At 68.8% G+C, this 19188-nt stretch overlaps 2 protein-coding genes and 1 long non-coding RNA gene across 5 annotated transcripts; 2 read left to right on the top strand and 1 right to left on the bottom strand.

The window, feature by feature from the left end:
• Positions 1-2112: 2112 nt before the first annotated feature.
• On the bottom strand, positions 2113-6921 carry USHBP1 (USH1 protein network component harmonin binding protein 1). The gene is given in 14 exon segments (XM_069877770.1): positions 2113-2354; positions 3277-3399; positions 3483-3574; positions 3661-3846; positions 4025-4268; positions 4356-4491; positions 5212-5294; positions 5365-5505; positions 5592-5660; positions 5662-5699; positions 5775-5876; positions 5956-6162; positions 6237-6364; positions 6447-6921. Coding segments are annotated over 14 exon segments (2196 nt in total). The 3' UTR covers positions 2113-2182.
• Positions 6922-7963: 1042 nt separating this feature from the next.
• Positions 7964-11559, top strand: BABAM1 (BRISC and BRCA1 A complex member 1). Of its 3 annotated transcripts, none has more exons than XM_069878323.1 (9): positions 7964-8005; positions 8896-9197; positions 9275-9333; positions 9481-9601; positions 9672-9750; positions 10054-10078; positions 10330-10459; positions 10553-10639; positions 11281-11559. In XM_069878323.1, exons 2-9 carry the CDS (start codon positions 8922-8924, stop codon positions 11479-11481), a joined length of 978 nt encoding a protein of 325 aa, XP_069734424.1. In that variant the 5' UTR covers positions 7964-8005; positions 8896-8921; the 3' UTR covers positions 11482-11559. The 3 variants fall into 3 exon arrangements, with proteins under 3 accessions (XP_069734424.1, XP_069734425.1, XP_069734423.1); XM_069878324.1 differs by having other exon boundaries at positions 7981-8005; positions 8875-9197; positions 10556-10639; XM_069878322.1 differs by having other exon boundaries at positions 7981-8005; positions 8875-9197.
• Positions 11560-13930: 2371 nt separating this feature from the next.
• LOC138731997 (uncharacterized) lies at positions 13931-14491 on the top strand. The gene is made up of 3 exons (XR_011339241.1): positions 13931-14017; positions 14240-14336; positions 14424-14491. It is a non-coding gene; the product is annotated as an uncharacterized lncRNA (long non-coding RNA).
• Positions 14492-19188: the final 4697 nt, after the last annotated feature.

The raw sequence follows: 19188 nt of genomic DNA, 5'->3' as shown, positions 1-19188 counted from the left end.
AGCTGCGGTTTTGCCCCCTAGACCTGCGGTTTCCCCCCCAGACCTGCGGTTTTGCCCCTTGGAGCTGCAGTTTTGCCCCCAGACCTGCAGTTTTGCCCCCCAGAGCTGTGGTTTTGCCCCCCAGAGCTGCGGGTTTGCCCCCTGGAACTGCGGTTTCGCCCCCCAGCCCCACAGAGCAGCTATGGGTGACCGGACCCCCGTCATCCCCAGCCCCACTTCGCCCCCCCTGCCGCCTCCGCCCGAGCGAGCCGCTCCCTGCCCTGCATTCCCAGGATATCAGATCCCAGCCGAGGGCCCCCACCCAGGCCCGGGCGGCGTGAATCACGCGCCCTCCCTGCTCCCGTCGCTCCCCGCTTCTCCCCGCTGCCTTTGCGCCCCGTGGCACAGCCTGACCCCCCCGGGATGGTGTTTCTCAGCCCCCCAGGACCCGCTCTCTCAGGGAATGGGGCGCAGCGCCACACTTGTCCCTGCTCCCAAAGGATTCTGGGGGTGTTCGCCGCGGCCCCCGCAGTTTCCCAGCAGCTCACGCTGCTCCACAGAGGGGAAACTGAGGCAGGGAGCGAGGTGGAATGGCAGCATCCAGCAAATGATGAACTGGCACAGGGAGCTCTCCCGGCCTGGCAGGCAGCGCGCTACCCGGACCCCCCCAGCTCCGCTTCCCAAGCTCCCGGCTCGCTCGGTCCTTGGCGGACGGTGGGAACAGGGACCCGAGGTTATCCCTGTGCGCCCGGTGTCCCCGCAGCCGCCGGGCACGGTGGGGGCACCACAGCCGGGGTCACAGCATCCTCCCTGGTGACCTTAGGGACCCGCTGTGTCCCCAGGGTCAGTGGGACGTGGCGGGGGGACCCCTCCAGCCAGGGTGGGGGTGGTGGCGGATCCCCCCGCCCTCCCCTCCTGCGGGCACCCAGGGTTGAAGCCGCCCCTGCCCTTTCACGGGCTCTCGGTGGAGCCTGACCCCGCACAAAGCCCCCAGGAACCCATTTGAATCTGAAAAGGGGTCCAAGCTAGAGCCCTGACCTTCAACCCGCAGGTCAGCCGCTCCACCAGTGGCCCCAGGACCCCCCCACGAGCCGAGACGGAACGACTTGAGCTGTGGTCCCCCCCAGCGCCTGGCACGGGGGGCGCGGGCAGGGACCGGGGTTGGCAGCACCGGTGTTCAGGAGCAGGGACTTGGTCCTCCTGCACCAATCGAGGCCGGGATCCACATCTCTGCTGCTCCCTGGGGAAGTTCTCCTTTGACACAGCCCCACTGCCTCCGAGGACGTGGGGCCATCCCTGCTTTGGAGGGCTCCTGGCTGGCAGCGAGGTGGCACGGATGGAGGGCAGGGGCAGCTCGGGGGGGTGAGCTGCATCCCTGCATCCCCGCAACCCTGCATCCCTTCTTCCAACATCCCCACATCCCTTCATCCCTGCATCTCTGCATCCCGTCATCCCTGCATCTCTGCATCCCTGTATCCCCACATCCCCACATCCCTGCCCTTCATCCTCACATCCTCACATCTGTCCTTCCCTCCATCCTCACATCCCTGCCCTGCAGCCCTCTCCTCACCCTCTCCACCACCGTGGCTCTGGATATTGATCTGCTGAGCCGTGAACTCTGCTGCGGGATCTCCCCAGGGAGACCCAGGCTTCATTTTAGCCTATATATAGCTCCGTGCCTCAGTTTCCCTTCCTCCCGGCCCCGTGCCTGGGCTGCCCCACAGCAGACCCCCACTCAGCCCACCTCCCCCTATCCCAGTCCCCAACTGTGCCAGGGTTGGGGCTGCCGCGTTTAGCCCCCCTCTCCCTACGTTAGCCCCCCCGGCACAGCCCCACAGCCGGGGCCCCCCCTGTGCTCTGAGGATGCCCCCGGCACGGGGTCACTGCTCCTCTTCCCTCCTGAATATGCATCGGGTCCCGGCTGCCACGGCCACCGCGTCACCTTTGATCCCACGTCAGGGATAACGAAATGGCTTTATCTGTGCCGGGAGGGAGCGGGGGGCGATGGGGAGGGGGCGGCTTTTGTTCCCAGCCCTGTTGGGATGAGCTGAGCTGGGGGTCCGGCTGCCTGAGCCCCCCCATCTCACCCTTCCTGCGTCCCCCCAAACCACAGTGGGTCTGGCTGCGCCGCGAGCATCAGCGATTTATTCTCCCTGAGGATACAGCAGGTGCTTGCCGGGATCTTTGGGGCGACGAGGGGTCCCTAGATGCAGGTCTCGCCGCCGGCCGTCCCCTGCTCCAGGGCCTGCAGCTTGCGGGCCAGCGCCTGTGTCCGCCGCGCGTGCTGCCTGCGCAGGGCTCCTGCCTGCGCCTCCAGCCGCCGCAGCTGCGCTGCCTGCTTGCGCCGGGCACCGCGGTACGCCAGGGCCAGGGCACTGCGGGCAGCGCGCTTGGCATCAGCCCGGGGATGTGGTACCCAGGGCACCGCGCTCAGCATCAGCCCGGGGATGTGGTACCCAGGGCACCACGCTCAGCATCAGCCCAGGGCTGTGGTACCCAGGGCACCGCGCTCAGCATCAGCCCGGGGCTGTGGTACCCAGGGCACCACGCTCAGCATCAGCCTGGGGCTGTGGTACCCAGGGCACCGCGCTCGGCATCAGCCCAGGGTGCAGCAGCCAGGGCACCGCGCGGAGACAGGGGCTGGATGCCAGGGTGGCCATGGAGCGTGGGGTTGGGAGGGCAAGAAGGATTTAGGGTTCTGCGATAGGTGTTGAAAGATGGGACCATGGTTCTGGGGTGCATAGAAGGGACATGAAGGTAGGGACCATGCATCAGCGGGGTGCAAAAAGGGATGGTGCTTTTGGGGCACGCAGGAAGGGATTGTGCTTTTGAGGTGTGCAAGAACACCGTGCTCTTGGGGGGTTGGAGAAAAGGACTGAGCTTTTGGAGCGTGCAAGGTGCGAGCGCCTTTTTGGGGCGTATAGGAAGGGATGGTGCTTTTGGGGCGTGAAAGAGGGGATTGTGCCTTTGGGGTGTGCAGGAAAGGATCATAGAATCATAGAATCATAGAATCACCAGGTTGGAAAAGACCCACAGGATCACGTTTGGGGAAAGGATTGTGCTTCTGGAGAGCACAGGAAGGGACTGCGCTTTTTGGGGAAGGGACGGCTCTTTTGGAGAGCGCAGGAAGAAGGGTCTGTGGTTTGGGGGCATCGGAGTAGGGAGCGTGCACCAGGGCTGTGCAAGAAGGCACAGAGAGGGGACACGCATCCAGGTCACGCAGGAGGGCAGCAGATTTTTGGGGCGCGCAGGGGGACGTCGCGCCCACCGCCCACCCAGCAGGTGCCTCCCGCTCACCTGTGAGCGTGGAAGAAGTCAGCGGTGATGGCGACGCACTGGGCCTGCTGCGCGCGGCTGGCGGCTCCGCTCTGCTCCAGCGCCAGCACCAAGCCCTGCGCCCGGGCGCGCAGCTCCCGCAGCCTGGGGGGACACGCGTGGCAGCCAGCCTGGCACGCTGCCCGGCGCCCGCACCGCTCCCCGCAGCGGAAACACCTCACGCTTACCGAGCCAGGGCACGGAGCAGCTCTTCCCTCATCCTCTCCGCATCCGGAGGGTGCCGAGGAGCCGCTGCTCCCACCCGGCTGGTTTGGGCATCCTGCAGATGCTGGGTGTGGGTCGCATCCCTGGGGAGACCCCCAGCCCCAAGGAGGATTCCCACAGGGAGGTCGGAGCGATCCTTACCTCCTCGCTGCTGCTGGAGCTGCTGGGGGGGCTGGGGGCACAGCTTGGACCCCCATCCCGCTGCAAATGCTGGAGCACCAGGCGCAGCGCGGCCTCCCGTGGCCCCTGCCCGGCTGCCAGCACCTCCAGGCCCCGCTTCTCCCTCTCCACCAGCTGCAGCCGCATCTTCAGGTCGGCCATGGCCTCCTGGCAGGGCGGCGGCGTCACCACCAAGCGGGGCAAACTGAGGCACAGCCCCAGCTGCCCCCCGGTTCTGCTCCTTCCCACCCACGCGTCACCCGTGCCCTTCTCCCAGCTGCTCTGCTCGAAGCCTGGACCCTGCGGAGAGCCGGGACGGGACGCGGGCGTCTCTCTCCCACCCTACCTTGAGCGTCGCCAAGTCCTGCAGCAGCTCGGCTTTCTCCGGCCGCCTCCAGCCGGGCAGCAGAGCCCTCGCGTCCCGCAGCGCCCGCTCCGCCCGGGCTCTGGTGTCCTCGCCGCGGCGGGGGCTGGCACCGGCGGGTGCCGGGACGTCGAGCAGAGACGCCTCCACAGCCGCCTGCTCCGCGCGCAGCCGGCGAATGCGCTCGCGCAGGGCCCTCTCGTCCATCCCGGGGGGTGCCGGGGTGCTGCGGGGACGGGGACGCGGGACATGGGGGACGCACCGGGGTGGCTCAGCCCTGGCCTGGCATCGCGGCCAACCCTCCTCCAGGTACCTCTGCAGCCCTGGGCAGCCGCTTTCCTCGCTCTCCTCCTGCCCGTCCGGCTCCACTCGGCCCTGGAGCTGCGTCCCCACGGTCGCTGTGGGGCTGGACCCCCGGCCGTGCCCCCCGCTCTGCTCCCCGCCGGCTCCTACTTGTGGGGCAGGCAGCATTCAGGCAGATGCCCCTCTCCAGCACGTGCCCACGGGGGCTGTGCTGGGGACGGGGCCCCCCCGGCATCCTTCCTGCACCCCCCGACTTTCCCTTGCACGTGTGAGCGTCTGCCCAGCAACCTCCTAACCCCTTCCCAGTATCCCTCGTATCTCCCTGCATCCTCCCAGTATCTTCCTGATACCCCTCCGGTGTCCCTCGTGCATCCCTGCTGCGTCCTTCCTACACCCCTCGATATCTTCCAGTGCTCCTCATGCACCCCCAAACCATCGTTCCCATGAACTCTCCAGCATCATCCTGGATAACTCCCCAGTGTAGTCCCACCACAAACCCCCCACCATCTGGAGTATCCTCCAGATACTCCTCCAGCATCCCTCATCCCTCCCTGCTGCATCCTCCCTACCTCCCCTGATATCTCCGAGCACCCCTTGTCCATCCCCCCAGCATCCCGGACACCTCCCTAATGTCCCCCCAGCATCCCCCATAATCTCCTGAGCATCCCTGTCCCCCAAACTTCCCAGTATCCCTTTAGCATCCTCCTGATACCCCCCCGCATCCTCCTGATACCCCTCCAGCACCCCTCGTGCTGCATCCTTCCTACCTCCCCCGGTATCTCCCAGCACCCCTCATGCATCCCCTCAGCACCCCCCAAAAGCTCCCCCTCACCCCTCGCCCCTGCAGCCCCCCGGCTGGCACTCACCGCCGCGGGCACCGTCCTCCTCCCTGCCCACCTTCGCCTGCACCAGGTCGAGGAGGGCAGCGTAGGCGCCGCCACAGCGCTCGCTGCAGGGAGAGGGGCTCAGCCTGGCACCGCAGGCTGCCCCGTCCCCCCACCCCGACCCCCCGTCCCCACCTGCAGTGCAGGGCAAGGCGCAGGGCGGTGCTGAGGGACTCGTGCTGGCCCAGCACCATGCTGAGCCGCTCCGCATCGCTCTTGCACTCCTGCAGCGCGGCCGACAGCTCCCGGTTCGCCTCCTGCAGCCTCTCCAGGCACCTGGGCGCCCGCACGGCGGGTACACGGCACCGTGCCTCAGTTTCCCCACCAGCCAGGCTTTGGCAGGCTGGGGGGGACGGACTCACCCCTGCAGCTGCTGCACCCGCTGCTCCTGCTCCCGGCTGGCCCCGTCGGAGGGCTGGGGGCACAGGGGGGCCGTGGGGCTGAGCTCCATCGCCGCTCCGGGGCTGGTCCTGCAGAGCGCACAGCGAGAGCCCAGCACCGGCGCAGGATCCCACCCGCCGAGCCCACCCCAGCCCCACACTCACCTGGGGCAGCCAGGGCTCCCCCGGCTTCGGGGCGCTGGGGGGGTCACTGCCGGAGCCCTCCGGCTCCTCCAGCCTGGACAGAGCATCGCGGAGGTCCTGGACCTGTGCCGAGCACCGAGCGCTGGTGACCCCAGAGGCTGCGCTGAGGACACCCCCCGCTCGCCGTGCCCCCCGCGCCCACCTTCTGCTGCAGGCGGTCACGCTCTCCCCACAGCGCCCGCAGCGAGGCCGCGGCCCGGCTCAGCTCCTCGTCCTGGCGCCCCAGCGCTGCCCGCAGAGCCGCGTTCCTCGCCGCGGCCGCCGCCGCCTCCTCGGCCCACAGCCCCTCGCCCACCTCCGCGCTCCGGCGCACCGTCCCGTCTCGCGTCCGCTCCAGCTCCTCCAGGCTCTGGGGACACGAAGCCACCATCTGGCGCCCATCCCCTCGGCATCTGGGCTGCGCGTGGCGGCGGCGCTGCTCACCTTGGCCGCCCGTGCCCACTCCTCGCCAAGCGCCGGCTGCGCCGGAGCCGTCCGGTGCCAGGAGAAGACGGTGCGCTCCAGCGAGCTCACGGCGTTCTGCAGCTCCGCAAAGAGGTCGGGGCTGCGGGCTGGGAAAAGGGAGCGTGGCCGGGCTCAGGTCCCCGCGGCAGGCACGGCACGGCACGGCACGGCACGGCACGATGCACCCACCTGCCAGACCAGCTGCGGTGCCGAGCGCGCCGTCGACGCGCCGAGGTCGCACGCTGGCAGCAGGGAGGCTGGCGGCGCCCTCCCATCCCTCCTCCTCCTCTTCCTCCACCTCCTCCTCCCTGCGGGGCGGTGGAGGCCACAGATGGGGGTCCAGCCGGTGGCAGCGCCCGGTGTCCCCTGGCTCCAGGGTGCCGGTACCTGCCCGCGCGGCGCTGCAGCGTCTCGGCTCTCCGGTGCAGCTGGGCCACCGCCGCCAGCAGCCGCGCGATGCGCTCCTCAACGCCTTCGGTGTCCCCCGACGCGTCCTCCTCCTCGCCCTCCTCCTCCTCCTCGCGGCTCGGTGGGGGCTGTGGGGAACGGGGGGTGTCGGACCGGGGCTGGTGCCCACCGGGCTTTGGCAGGATGGGGATGGGGACAGGAGCCTCCGGTGCACCAACGCGCGCCGGAGCCTGGCACCGCGGCCGGGGATGCCCATGGGGGGTGCCAGGAGCCCCCCAGCCGTGTGGGACCACGACTACCCCCCAGGTCACCCCGCTTGCCTTCTCCATCCCCGCCGCCTCCTGCCCGCGAGGCCCCACGCCCGGTGTTGGGGTTCGCCCCTCTCCCTCGGCCGGGGCTCCCAGCACGTTCCGGCACGTTCCGGCTGTGCCGCTGGCCCCTGCCCTTGGCCTTTCCCTGTTCTTGTTCCTGCTGAGATTTCCTCTTCCTCGCAGCCCCCGGTGCAGCCTCCTGCGCTTAACCGTTCCGCTGCCCCACGGCCGGGCGGGCGGCGCAGCTCTCGGGGAGCTCTGCCCCCCAAAACCGTCCCTCCCTGCTCTGCCCCACAGCCCCTCGGCCCCACACCGGACCCTCCCCGTGTGCCCGCGCCCCCTCGCACCCCCAGCTCTGCAGCCTCGAGCATCTCCCAGAGTCTGGGGGGGCACCCAGAGAGCTTGGGAGGTGCTGGGGGAGCCGCATCAGTATTTGGGGTGCCAGGAGGCATCACGTAGGGGGTGTTGGGGGGCGCAGGGCTGGGGGGAGCCAGCCCGGGTGTGCTGCGGGCACAGCTTGGGTGTTCAGGCGCTGGAGGGTGGGGTTTGGGGTGCAAAGGGTGCTGCAGCAGTATTTGGGGTACAGGGGGGGGGATCGGAGTGCTGGAACGGTGCATGTATATTTGGGGTGCAGAGGGGCGGTGCATGGGCGCAGGAGGGTGGGGGTGGGGGGTATTTGGGATGCCTGAGGGCGTGTGTGGGTGTTTGGGGGTAGGGGGAGATGCGGGGGGGGGGGTGCACATGTGGGTATTTGGGGTGCAGGGGTGTTCAGGGACATGTAAGCATGCAGCGCAAGGACGCAGGAGGGTGTACAGGGACATTTGAGGTGCAGGGGGCCGTTCGCGGGGGCAGGAGGGCATAGGTGGAATTTTGGGGTGCAGGGGGCGGTGGGGGGGGCGGTGCTGGGGAGGGGTCGGGGTGCTCTCCCGGCCCCACGTGGGCGGGGAGGGCTGGGGACTACAAATCCCATCAGCCCCCGCGCGGCGCCACTTCCGGTCGGGGGAGGGAGGGGCCGGAGCGGCCGGAGCGGTGAGCGGGGAGGGGGGCGAGAAAGGGGGTGCGGGGAGGGGGGGGGGGCGGGCAAGCAGGGGGGTGTAGGGGGTGCATGGGGCAGGGGGGGTGAGCGGGGGGGTGCAGGGGGTGCTTGGGATGGGGGGTGAGCATGGGGGGTGCTTGGGATGGGAGAGAAAGCAGGGGGGTGCAGGGTTGGGGGGGGCGAGCAGGGGGGTACATGAGGTGGGGGGGCGAGCAAGGGTGAGTAGGGGGTGTATGGGATGGGGGAGTGAGCGGGGGGGTGCAGGGGGTGCTTGGGATGGGGGGGTGAGCAGGGGGGTGCAGGGGGTGCTTGGGATGGGGGGGAGAGCAGGGGGGTGCAGGGGGTGTATGGGATGGGGGGGTGAGCAGGGGGGTGCAGGGGGTGCTTGGGATGGGGGGGCAAGGAGGGGTGAGCAGGGGTTGCAGGGTTGGGGGGGCGAGCAGGGGGGTGCATGGGGTGGGGGGACGAGCAGGGGGGTGCATGGGGTGGGGGGGCGAGCGGGGGTTGCAGGGATGGGGGTGCGAGCAAGGGGGTGTATGGGATGGGAGAGAAAGCAGGGGGTGCATGAGGTGGGGGGGCAAGTAGGAGTGAGCAGGGGGTGCTTAGGATGGGGGGGGTGAGCAGGGGGTGCATGAAGCAGGGAGGGGGTGCATGAGGTGGGGGGGCAAGCAGGGGATGGGGATGCCGGGGGCTCATGGGGTGGGAGGCGAGCAGCGGGGCGCGGGGAGGGGGGTCTCGCGGAGCAGGGGGTGCACAGCTCAGGGGGTCTGTGGGCTGGGGGGGTGAGGAAGGGGCCGTGGGGCAGGGGCTCCGCGAGCAGAGGGCGCAGAGGGCGCGAGGGTGGGGGTCTCGCTGCCCTCAGCCGCCCAGCACGTGTCCCCAGCGCCACCGGAGCCGCCTTGGAGCGCGATGGACACCTCGGAGCCGGGCAGCGCGGCCGAGGAGGAGGAGGAGAAGGCGCTGGAGCCGCGGCCCAGGACCCGCTCGAACCCCGAGGGCGCCGAGGATCGGGCGCTGAGCGCCCAGGCCAGCGTGGGTAACCGCAGCGAGGGCGAGGGCGAGGCGGCCAGCGCCGACGACAGCCCGCAGGGCACGGCCGCGCCCGACGGCACCGCCTGGCCGGGGCCCGCGCCCCACGCCGAGGTCCAGGTGAAGACCCCGCGGGTCAACTGCCCCGAGAAGGTGGTGAGTGTCGACGGGGATGGGGGGGCGCAGCCCCGACGCCGGGGTGAGGGGCTCAGCCGCCGCCCTCTCGCCCGCAGATCATCTGCCTGGACCTGGCAGAGGAGATGGCTCTGCCCAAGCTGGAGTCCTTCAACGGGTGAGAAGCGGGGGGCTGCTCGCGGCTGGAATGGTCTCGGGACCCCCCTCTGGAGATCCCGGCTGTGCCGCTCCCAGCCACCGCGGGAACTGGTGCAACTGGGAGCCAGGGAACGCGGGTCCCTGCTGAGCTCCGGCCCCGCTGCAGGTCCAAGACCAACGCGCTGAACATCTCCCAGAAGATGATTGAGATGTTCGTGAGGACGAAGCACAAGATCGACAAGTGCCACGAGTTCGCGCTGGTGGTGGTGAACAACGACGCCACGTGGGTGAGCGGGGACAGGGATGGGGACAGGGATGGGGACGGCTCCGTGCCCCCCTCACCCTGGCTCCTCTCAGCTCTCAGGGTTCACCTCGGACCCCCGTGAGGTCTGCAGCTGCCTCTACGACCTGGAGACCGTCGTCTGCAAGTCATTCAGTATCCCCCAACCTGTGGGGCTGGGACGGGGGCTGTGGGGTCCCTTGGGTGCCAACAAGGTCCCTTGTTGCCCAGAGCAGTGGTGGCTGCCCAATCCCTGGAGGGGTTCAAGGCCAGGCTGGATGGGGCTTGGAGCCCCTGATCCAGCGGGAGGTGTCCCTGCCCATGCCGGGGTGGGACTGGATGGGCTTGGAGGTCCTTTCCACCCCAAACCATTCCATGATGCGATGATCCGTGGCCTCTCTGGCACCCTGGGGCGGGCAGGGTCTGCGTGTTGGGACTGATCCTTACCTGGGGCTGCAGATCTGGAAGGGCTCTTCAACCTGATGTGAGTGTGGCTTGGGGGGGTGGTGGGGGCTGTTCTGGGGGACGGGGCTCCCGCCTGGCGCTGAGTTTTCTGCTTTGCCGTCTAAACCCCACGAGCCTTTGATCCAAACTGGGTTGGGTGCTGCTCTCCCAGTCCCAGCCCAGAGCCCTGGGTGGATGCTCATTAAGTTTTAATAAGGAGGGGGGGACGACAGGGACGGTTCCTGAGCCCCAGTGTGGAGTGGAGGTCCCTGAGCCGCCTCCATCCTCCAGCCAGCAGAAGATCGAGCTGCCGGTGACGGAGAACGTTCAGACCATCCCACCGCCCTACGTGGTCCGGACCATCCTGGTGTTTGGTCGCCCCAGTTGCCAGCCCCAGTTCTCCATGTCGGAGCACATGAAGGTAGGAACCATCCCCCCCCGGCCCCTCGCTCTGCCCCAGGTGAGCTCGGCAGCTCCAGGTGCATCCCAGCGCCGTTCCTGGCTTCTCCCGCAGAAGATGCTGCAGTGTCCCTACTTCTTCTTTGACGTGGTTTACATCCACAACGGGGCGGAGGAGAAGGACGACGAGACGAGCTGGAAGGTAAATGGGGTTCGTGGGGCAGGGGGTGCAGAGAACTGGGGGATCTCATGGGGCAGGAGGGTGCACAGAGCGAGGGGATGCTCAGAGTAGGGGGAGTTTATGAGGCAGGGGGTGCAGAGGGCAGGGGGTCTCGGGGCAGGGAGAGGGTGTTGGGGGCAAGGGGTGCACAGAGGAGGGGGTTTTATGGGGTGTGTGAGCAGGGAGGGTCTTGTGGGGTGCAAGGGGTGCACAAAGCAGGGAGGGGGTGCACAGAGCAGGGGGTTTATGGGGCGGGGAGAGGGTGTGGGGGGCAAGGGGTGCACAGAGCGGGGGTGGGTGGCACAGAGCAGGGGGTTCATGGGGCAGGGGGTGTGTGAGCAGGGGGTCTCACGGGGCAGGGAGAGAGTGTGGGGTTCACGGAGCACAGGTTTTTATGGGGTGTGTGAGCCAAGGGGTCTCATGGGGCACGGAGAGGGTGCAAGGGGTGCAAGGAGCCGGGGGTTTATGGGGCAGGGGGGTGTGTGAGCAGGGGGTATGTGGGGCAGGGAAGGTGTGCAGGGCACAAAGGGTGCACAGAGCAGGGTGTTTACACCGCAGCAGAGCGGCACGGGGGGCACAGGATACACGGGGAGCCCCAAGTGTCCCCCCCTCCTCCTTTGCAGGAGATGTACGCCTTCTTCAGCAGCCTGGACACCAAAGGCACCAACTACAAGTACGAGGTGTCGCTGTCGGGGCCGGCGGTCGAGCTGCACAACTGCATGGCCAAGCTGCTGGCGCACCCGCTGCAGCGCCCCTTCCAGACCCACGCCGCGTACGGGCTGCTGGAGGAGGACGAGCCCCCCGAGATCGAGGCCACCGTCTGAGCTGGAGGGGCCAGCACCCCGTGGGAAGGGGCATCCGGGTCGCTGGGGAGGGGGGCAAACAGAGAGATGTTGTCCCCAGCTTGTGTCCTGGTGATGCTGCAGCTCCTGCGTCGTCGCAGTTGGGAACCTTGGGGACGTCGGCGGCGTCTCTGCTGCGTCCGCACTGGGGGGCTGGGGTCCTGCGCCCCACGGGGATGCTGGGGGGACCCCGCTGGGAACGTGGGAGGTGCTGGGGCACGGCACTGGGAGGGCACTGGGTGATGCTGGTGCAGGTTACTGGGCTGTACTGGGCAATGGTGGTGCTGGGAGCACCGGTGCAGGCTGCTGGGAGCACTGGGCTGTGCTGCTGTCAGTCACTGGAAGGCACTGGGAGCACTGGTGCAGGTTGCTGGGAGCACTGGGCTGTGCTGGTGTCGGTCACTGGAAGGCACTGGGAGCACTGGGCGATGCCATCGCAGGGCACTGGGTGGCGCTGGGAGCACCGATGCGGGTTACCAGGCAGCACTGGGAATACTGGTGCTGGGCACTGGGAGCGCTGGGGAGCGCTGGTTTGGCGTCACTGGGAACGCTGGGGCGGGGGTCACTGGGAGTAGTGGGAGCACTGGTCCGGGATCACTGGGAGGGCTGGGAGCCCTGGTCTCCAGGAGCACTGGGAGCCCTGGTCCGGTGTCACTGGGAGTGCTGGTCTGGGAGCACTGGGGTCACTGGGAGCGCTGTTCCTGGGGTCACTGGGAGAGCTGGGCGCACTGGTCAGTGGAATCACTGGGAGCACTGGTGCTGGGGTCGCTGGGGTCACTGGGAGCACTGGGAGCCCTGGTCTGGGGTCACTGGGAGAGCTGGGAGCGCTGGTCCTGGAGTCACTGGGCTCACTGGGAGTGCTGGTCAGTGGGGTCACTGGGATCACTGGGAGCGCTGGTCCCGGGGTCACTGGGAGAGCTGGGAGCGCCGGTCAGTGGGGTCACTGGGAGCACTGGTTCCAGGGTCACTGGGATCAGTGGGAGCGCTAGTCAGTGGGGTCGCTGGGAGAGCTGGGAGCGCTGGTCACTGGGAGCGTTGGTCACTGGGCTCACTCGGAGCAGTGGTCACTGGGAGCACTGGGAGTGCTGGTCCCGGGCTCACTGGGAGCACTGGGAGCACTGGGAGCGGTGGTCCCGGGGTCACTGGGAGCGCTGGGGGAGCTGGTCAGTGGGAGCGCTGGTCACTGGGCTCACTCGGAGCAGTGGTCAGTGGGGTCACTGGGAGCGCTGGTCAGTGGGGTCGCTGGGGGAGCCGGGGGCGGTGGGGGCGCTGTTGCTCCTGCAGTACCGGCGGCGGCCGCGGGGGGCGCTGTGGGGGGAGGGCGCGCTCGGTCCCCATTGGCCGCTCGCAGCCAATGAGCGGGGGCGGCGGGAGGAGCGGCGGCGGCGGTGAGCGGGGCTGGGGGGGGGGGGGGACACGGGACCCCAACCCGGGCCGGGACCCCGGGCCCGAGGGGGTGGCTGCGATCCCCGGCCCTCTCCGTGACCCCCAACCCACTGGCTGGCCCTGATCCTCCCTCTGACCCCCCCCGCCCTCGCTGTGACCCCCCAACCCCCTGACCCCGATCCTCTCTCTGACCCCCAACCCACTGACCCCAACCCTCTCTGTGACCCCCAACCCACTAGCCAGGACCCTGACCGCCCCACTCCGTGACCCCAACCCTCTCTGTGACCCCCAACCTGCTGGCCATGACCCCAGCCCTTGCTATGACCCCCCCCCAACCCACTGACCCCAAATCTCTGTGTCCCCAACCCATTGGCTGACCCTGACCCTCTCTCTGACCCCCAACCCTCACTGTGCCCCCCCCAACTGGCTGATCTTGACCCTCTCTGTGACCCCCAACCCCCACCATGACCCCCAACCTGCTGGCCATGACCCCAGCCCTTGCTGTGACCCCCAACCCGCTGATCCCCACTCTCTGTGTCCCCAACCCATTGGCTGACCGTGACCCCCAACCCTCACTGTGCCCCCCACGACTGGCTGACCCCAGCCCTCTCTGTGGCCCCAACCCTTGCTGTGACCCCCCCAACCCTCTCTTGTGTCCCTAACCCATTGGCTGACCCCGACCCTTGCTGTGACCCCCAACCCACTGACCCCAACCCTCTCAGTGTCCACAACCCACTAGCTAGGACCCTGACCACCCCCCCCCATGACCCTGACCCTCTCTGTGACCCCCCACCCTTGCTGTGAACCCCAACTGGGTGATCTTGACCCTCTCCGTGACCCCCAACCTGCTGACCCCAATTCTCTGTGTCCCCAACCCATTGGCTGACCCCGGCCCTTGCTGTGACCCCCAACCCACTGACCCCAACCCTCCCCATGACCCCAACCCTCACTGTGCCCCCCAAGCAGCTAACCTTGACCCTCTCTGTGACCCCCCAACCCTCTGTCGGTGACCCCAACCGCAGGAGCTCGCTCCAGGGCTGCAGAGGAGGTGACCCCGCTGCGCGTCACCATGTCCCGGGGACACTGCAGGTGCCTCCAGAAGAACGGGGGGGCCCTGGAGCCCCGACAGCAGGTTAGTGGGGTGAGCTCTGGGGACAGGGATGGCCCCCTGGAGGTGCCACCCGCGCTGGGTCCCTGCGTGGCCGTGTCACCCCAGGGTGGCCCTCGCAGTGGGTGCAGAGGGAGGATCTGGGGGGGCTTTAGTGCAGCCCCTGCTGCGAGGACGGCTCAGTGGCGGGTGGTGTTGGGGGACGCTTGTGGGGTTTTGGGGGTTCCCAGTGTCCCCTCCCTGCAGGACAGGACACAAGCCACTGACCAGGAGCAGGGCACCCACGCGTGTGCACGGATCCCCTGGGACTCGCAGCGTGCCCGGGGCTGGGACCCCACGCAAGGTGAGGTCCCCGGGGTGCCCTGGGTGTTGGGGGGCTGACGCAGCCCCTCAGCTTGGGCTGGACGCTGACTCCCGTCTCTGTCCCCAGATCTGGGGGGGCCCCGCTGCTCTGTGTCCTTCCTGAGCGAGGACATTGGCGAGGACATCACCGAGCACGGGCCCCTGAGCAGCACCCGCAGGTCCCTGCTGGAGGAGCTGGACCTGGGGGGCGGCTCCGGTTTGGGGGAGCCCCCATCCTTCTCCATCACCTCCCGTGCCCCGTGGCCCCACATGGACCCCGGGGGCTCATCTGGGCCCCCGCAGCCCCTCGCCTCCAGCACGCTGCTCACGGCTGGGGATGCGCTCTGGGAGGGACCCCCGAGCCCGTCTGGGGGTGGAAGGAGAAGGGGCCCCCCCTGGGGTCTCCCCCAGCCCTCTCCGCAGCAGCCGTTTCGTCCCAGAGGGTCTCTGAGGTCCCCCCAGCCCCGCTGCTGCCGCAGAGTCTGGGGGGCACGCGAGGCCGCCCCCCAGGCTCCCCTGCTCCGTGGTGGCTGCAGTCCCAGGGATGGTGACACCCCGGGGGCTGCTGCCCCCCAGGGACCCCCCGTGGGCTGGGCAGGGCTGGGGGGGGTCCCAGTGCTGGCCGTCCCCACCCTGGGCTCTGGGGACCCCAGCAGCCTCGGGGACCCCAGCAGCACCAGCGAGTGCTTCTTCAGCGCCCTGGAGACCCTGGAGCCCAGCGAGGCCGGGGGGTGTCGGGGGGCTCAGCACCCCCACTCCCCCCAGCCCAGGGCAGCTGTGGGGCCGGGTGAAGCCCCCTCCCCATCTGGAGCTGCTGCCCCGGCGCTGCCCCCCACCAGCCCCCCCAGGGCGGGGCGAACGCAGAGGGAGGGTTTGAGGGGGGGCTCCAGGGCAGCCCCCCCGTGCCGTGAGGACGGCTTGGAGGTGGGTGGTGCTGGGGGGCTGCTGGTGCAGCTCGAGGGGTGCAGCCTGCGGGGGACCCCACCCCACACTCCAGAGCCCCCCCCCAGCCCGGCCGTCCTCGCCGCTGGTGATGCCCCCCCCGAGGGGCCGGAGCCCCCCAGCTACCGCCACGTCACCCCCAGGACCAAGAGGCGCCTCCAGGCCTCCGCGGGGCGGCTCGGAGCCTCCTCATCCTCCTCCCTCTTTGAGGAGATGCTGGAGATGCCGCGGAGGCCCCCAAGGGTCAGAGCACCCCGGGGTGTCCCCAGGGACCCCCCCACTGCCGCGGGGCTCTGCGTCACCTCGGGGGGTGAGGAGGGGTCCAGTGGGGATAGAGAGGGGACAGGCTCTTTGGATGACACCAAGATCCTCCCTGGAGCCCCCCGCCAGCCCAGCTCCCCACGGGGGACCAGCAGCCCCCCCGACTCCATCTCCACGGTCCTGCTGGTCCCTGGAGACCATGGTCACCCTCAGGACACCCCTGCCTCCAGCTCCACTGTCCTGCTGGTCCCTGGGGACCATGGTCACCCTCAGGACACCCCTGGCTCCAGCTCCACTGTCCTGCTGAATCCTGGGGACCATGGTCACCCTCAGGACACCCCTGGCTCCAGCTCCACTGTCCTGCTGAATCCTGGGGACCAGGGTCACCCTCAGGACACCCCTGGCTCCAGCCCCACCGTCCTGCTGAACCCTGGGGACCATGGTCAACCCCAAGACTCCCCAAGAGATGCTCAGGGCTCCAGCTCCACTGTCCTCCTGGTCCGTAGGGACCACGGTCGCTCTCAGGACACCCATGGCTCCAGCCCCAATGTCCTGCTGGTCCCTGGGGACCATAGCCACCCCCAGGACACCCCAACAGATGCTCAGGGCTCCCCTGGCTTCCATCCCACCATCGTGCTTGTCCCTGGAGACCGTGGTCACCACCAAGACCCATCATCAGATGCTCAGGGCTCCCCCTGTGCCACTGGCAGCCCCAGGCCCAGGTTGCTGGAGGTCCCCTCACCCTTGGGGACAAGCCTCGGCCACCTCCTGGCCCCGCGGCCACCACGCAGCCCTGTGGTGGAGCCAGGGGGCCCGGCCACGCTGCCCTCACCCAGCAGCCACGGCGCCCACGGTGCTGGGGAGCAGCTCCAGGACGGGGAGCAGGGAGCGGTGCCCACCGAGCGGCACAGCCCGGGCACAGAGGCTACCACCGGCCCCGAGGACACCGCGGGGGAAGACGGGCGAGCGCATCTGGCACTGCCACGGCCGCTCTCGGACGATGCTTTGCGCCAGCGGCTGCGGGAACTGGGCGATGACCCGGGGCCCATCACCGACCTGACCAGGCGGCTCTACCTGCGGCGGCTGGAGAAGCTGGTGAGGAGACACCAGGGGACAACAGGAGGTGAGTCCCGAAGAGCTGCTCCCCTTGTCCAGAGGGTCCCTGCCGTGCTCCCCAACTCTGATGTAGGCACCCCAGGATACAGCCCTGAGCTGGCGGCCGCGCTGCGCACCGGCCACATCCCCGACTGCGCCCAGGACGAGCTGGTGCTGGCCCAGCAGTTTGACCACCCTGACCGGAACCGGCACTGGCGGGAAGGGCTGGTCAAGTCCAGCTTCAACTACCTCCTCCTTGACCCCAGGTAGGGCCACGCCACTGCCCCCTGCGTCCCCCATGCTGGGGGGTCTGAGCAGGGACCCCTGGGAGGCATCGAGTCCCAAAGCTGCGAGTTTGCACCACCAGGACCACCCAGAACCTGCCGCTTCGCTCCCACCACCTGAGCTCAGCCGAGTGCTTCAGGACCTTCGTCAAAGCCATCTTCTACGTGGGCAAGGGGACGCGTGCCCGGCCCAACTGCCACCTGGCTGAGGCTCTGAGCCTGCACAGTGCCGGAAAGCAGAAGGTTGGATGGGGAAAGGAGGCTGCTCGGGGGGTTGGAGCCATAGTGATGGCCGTGGTGGGGCTTGGAGCTATGGGGATGGCCATGGGGGGGCTGCGTGGTGGGGCTTGGGACCATAATGATGGCCAGGGTGGGCTTGGAGCCATGGGGATGGCCACGGGGGGCTGCGTGGTGGGGCTTGGGATCATAACGATGGCCATGGTGGGGCTTGGAGCCATGGGGATGGCCATGGGGGGCTTGGAGCCATGGGGATGGCCATGGTGGGGCTTGGAGCCACAGGGATGGCCATGGGGGCCTTGGAGCCATGGGGATGGCCACGGGGGGCTGCGTGGTGGGGCTTGGAGCCACGGGAGGCTGCGTGGTGGGGCTTGGGATCATAACGATGGCCACGGTGGGGCTTGGAGCCATGGGGATGGCCATGGGGGGCTGCGTGGTGGGGCTTGGGACCATGGGGATGGCCATGGTGGGGCTTGGAGCCACAGGGATGGCCACGGGGGCCTTGGAGCCGTGGGGATGGCCATGGGGGGCTGCGTGGTGGGGCTTGGGACCATGGGGATGGCCACGAGGGGCTGCATGGTGGGGCCTGGGATCACAATGATGGCCATGGGGGGCTTGGAGCCATGGGGATGGCCATGAGGGGCTGCGTGGTGGGGCTTGGGACCATGGGGATGGCCACGAGGGGCTGCATGGTGGGGCCTGGGATCACAGTGATGGCCATGGGGAGCTTGGAGCCACAGCAGTAGCCATGGGGGGCTGTGTCATAGGCTGTGGTGACGATGCCCTCTGTCCCGCAGGGTTGCCCCAAGGTGCAGCGCATCCTGGAGATCTGGGCGAGCGGGCAGGGCGTTATCTCCGTGCACTGCTTCCAGAACACCGTCCCGGCAGAGGCGTACACGCGGGAGGGCTGCCTGGTGGAGGCTCTGGGTGAGCGAGGCCGGGGAGGGGCCGCTGCCTGCATCCCTCTCTCCCGCTCCATGCAGGAGCTGGGGGGATGCAGCCCCTCCGGGGGCACAGGGGGGACTTCGGGGTCCCCAGTTGCCTGCGTAGGGTCTGGGCACAATCCCCCGATCCCCATCTCCTGTGGGAAAAGCAGCCTGGGAGTGGGTGCTGGTGGGGAATGTGGGGCTGCATCCATCCCCCGTGGGGCTGTGGGTGCCCATGGGGAGCAGGGGCTTGGGCTGTGGGTGCTGACCCCATACCCCCAGGGCTGTGGGTGCTGGTGGGGGGGCAGAGGACCAGGGCTGTGGGTGCTGAATCCATCCCCACAGGTCTGTGGGTGCTGGTGGGGGGCAGACGACGAGGGCTGTGGGTGCTGAACCCATCCCTGCAGGCCTGTGGGTGCTGATGGGGAGCAGGGGCTTGGGCTGTGGGTGCTGATCCCATCCCTGCAGGGCTCTGGGTGCTGATGGGAAGCAGAGGACCATGTCTGTGGGTGCTGGTGAGGGGCAGAGGACCAGGGCTGTGGGTGCTGATCCCATCCCTGCAGGGCTGCGGGTGCTGATGGGGGGCAGGGGCTTGGGCTTTGGGCTCTAAGCCTGTCACCCCAAGTCTGTGGGTGCTGCTGGGGGGGGGCCGCTCTTGGGCTGTGGGCGCTGACCCCACTCTCTCAGGGCTTCAGGCCCTCACCAACCAGCGGAAGGGCAACTGCTACGGGGCGGCGGCGAGCTGGCCGGCAGAGCGGCGCCGGCGCCTGGGCGTCCACATGCTGCACAGGGTGATGCGAATCTTCCTGGCCGAGGGCGAGCGGCAGCTGCGGCCACTGGACATCCAGGGTGGGCGCTGAGCACCCAGCGGGGGCACCTCTGCCCTCTCCAAGGAGGCGGCTGCGCTCTGCTTACGGGTTTTAAGTCTTGAACGCTGGAGAGAATGTTTCTGTTTTTCTGTGATAAATAAATCACTGTGGGTCTTTTTCTACGAAATCCAAGCCGCTCAGGATTTCTGCCTCCGCTTTCCCGTGCTGCCCCGCTCTGGGACAGCCTCCCCCGTGCCCGGCGCATCATCGAGCTGGACACGGATGAGAATATATCACGG

This window comes from Phaenicophaeus curvirostris, chromosome 28 (assembly GCF_032191515.1).
Source record: "Phaenicophaeus curvirostris isolate KB17595 chromosome 28, BPBGC_Pcur_1.0, whole genome shotgun sequence".
Lineage (NCBI taxonomy): Eukaryota > Metazoa > Chordata > Aves > Cuculiformes > Cuculidae > Phaenicophaeus > Phaenicophaeus curvirostris.
This window is presented reverse-complemented; position numbering and strand designations above follow the sequence as displayed.

Coding starts and splice junctions, on each gene's coding strand:
- BABAM1 (XM_069878323.1), top strand. CDS start 8,922: ATGGACACCTCGGAGCCGGGCAGCGCGGCCGAGGAGGAGGAGGAGAAG. Junction 9,334..9,480: donor AAGCTGGAGTCCTTCAACGG/GTGAGAAGCGGG, acceptor GCCCCGCTGCAG/GTCCAAGACCAACGCGCTGA. Junction 10,079..10,329: donor GAAGGGCTCTTCAACCTGAT/GTGAGTGTGGCT, acceptor TCCATCCTCCAG/CCAGCAGAAGATCGAGCTGC.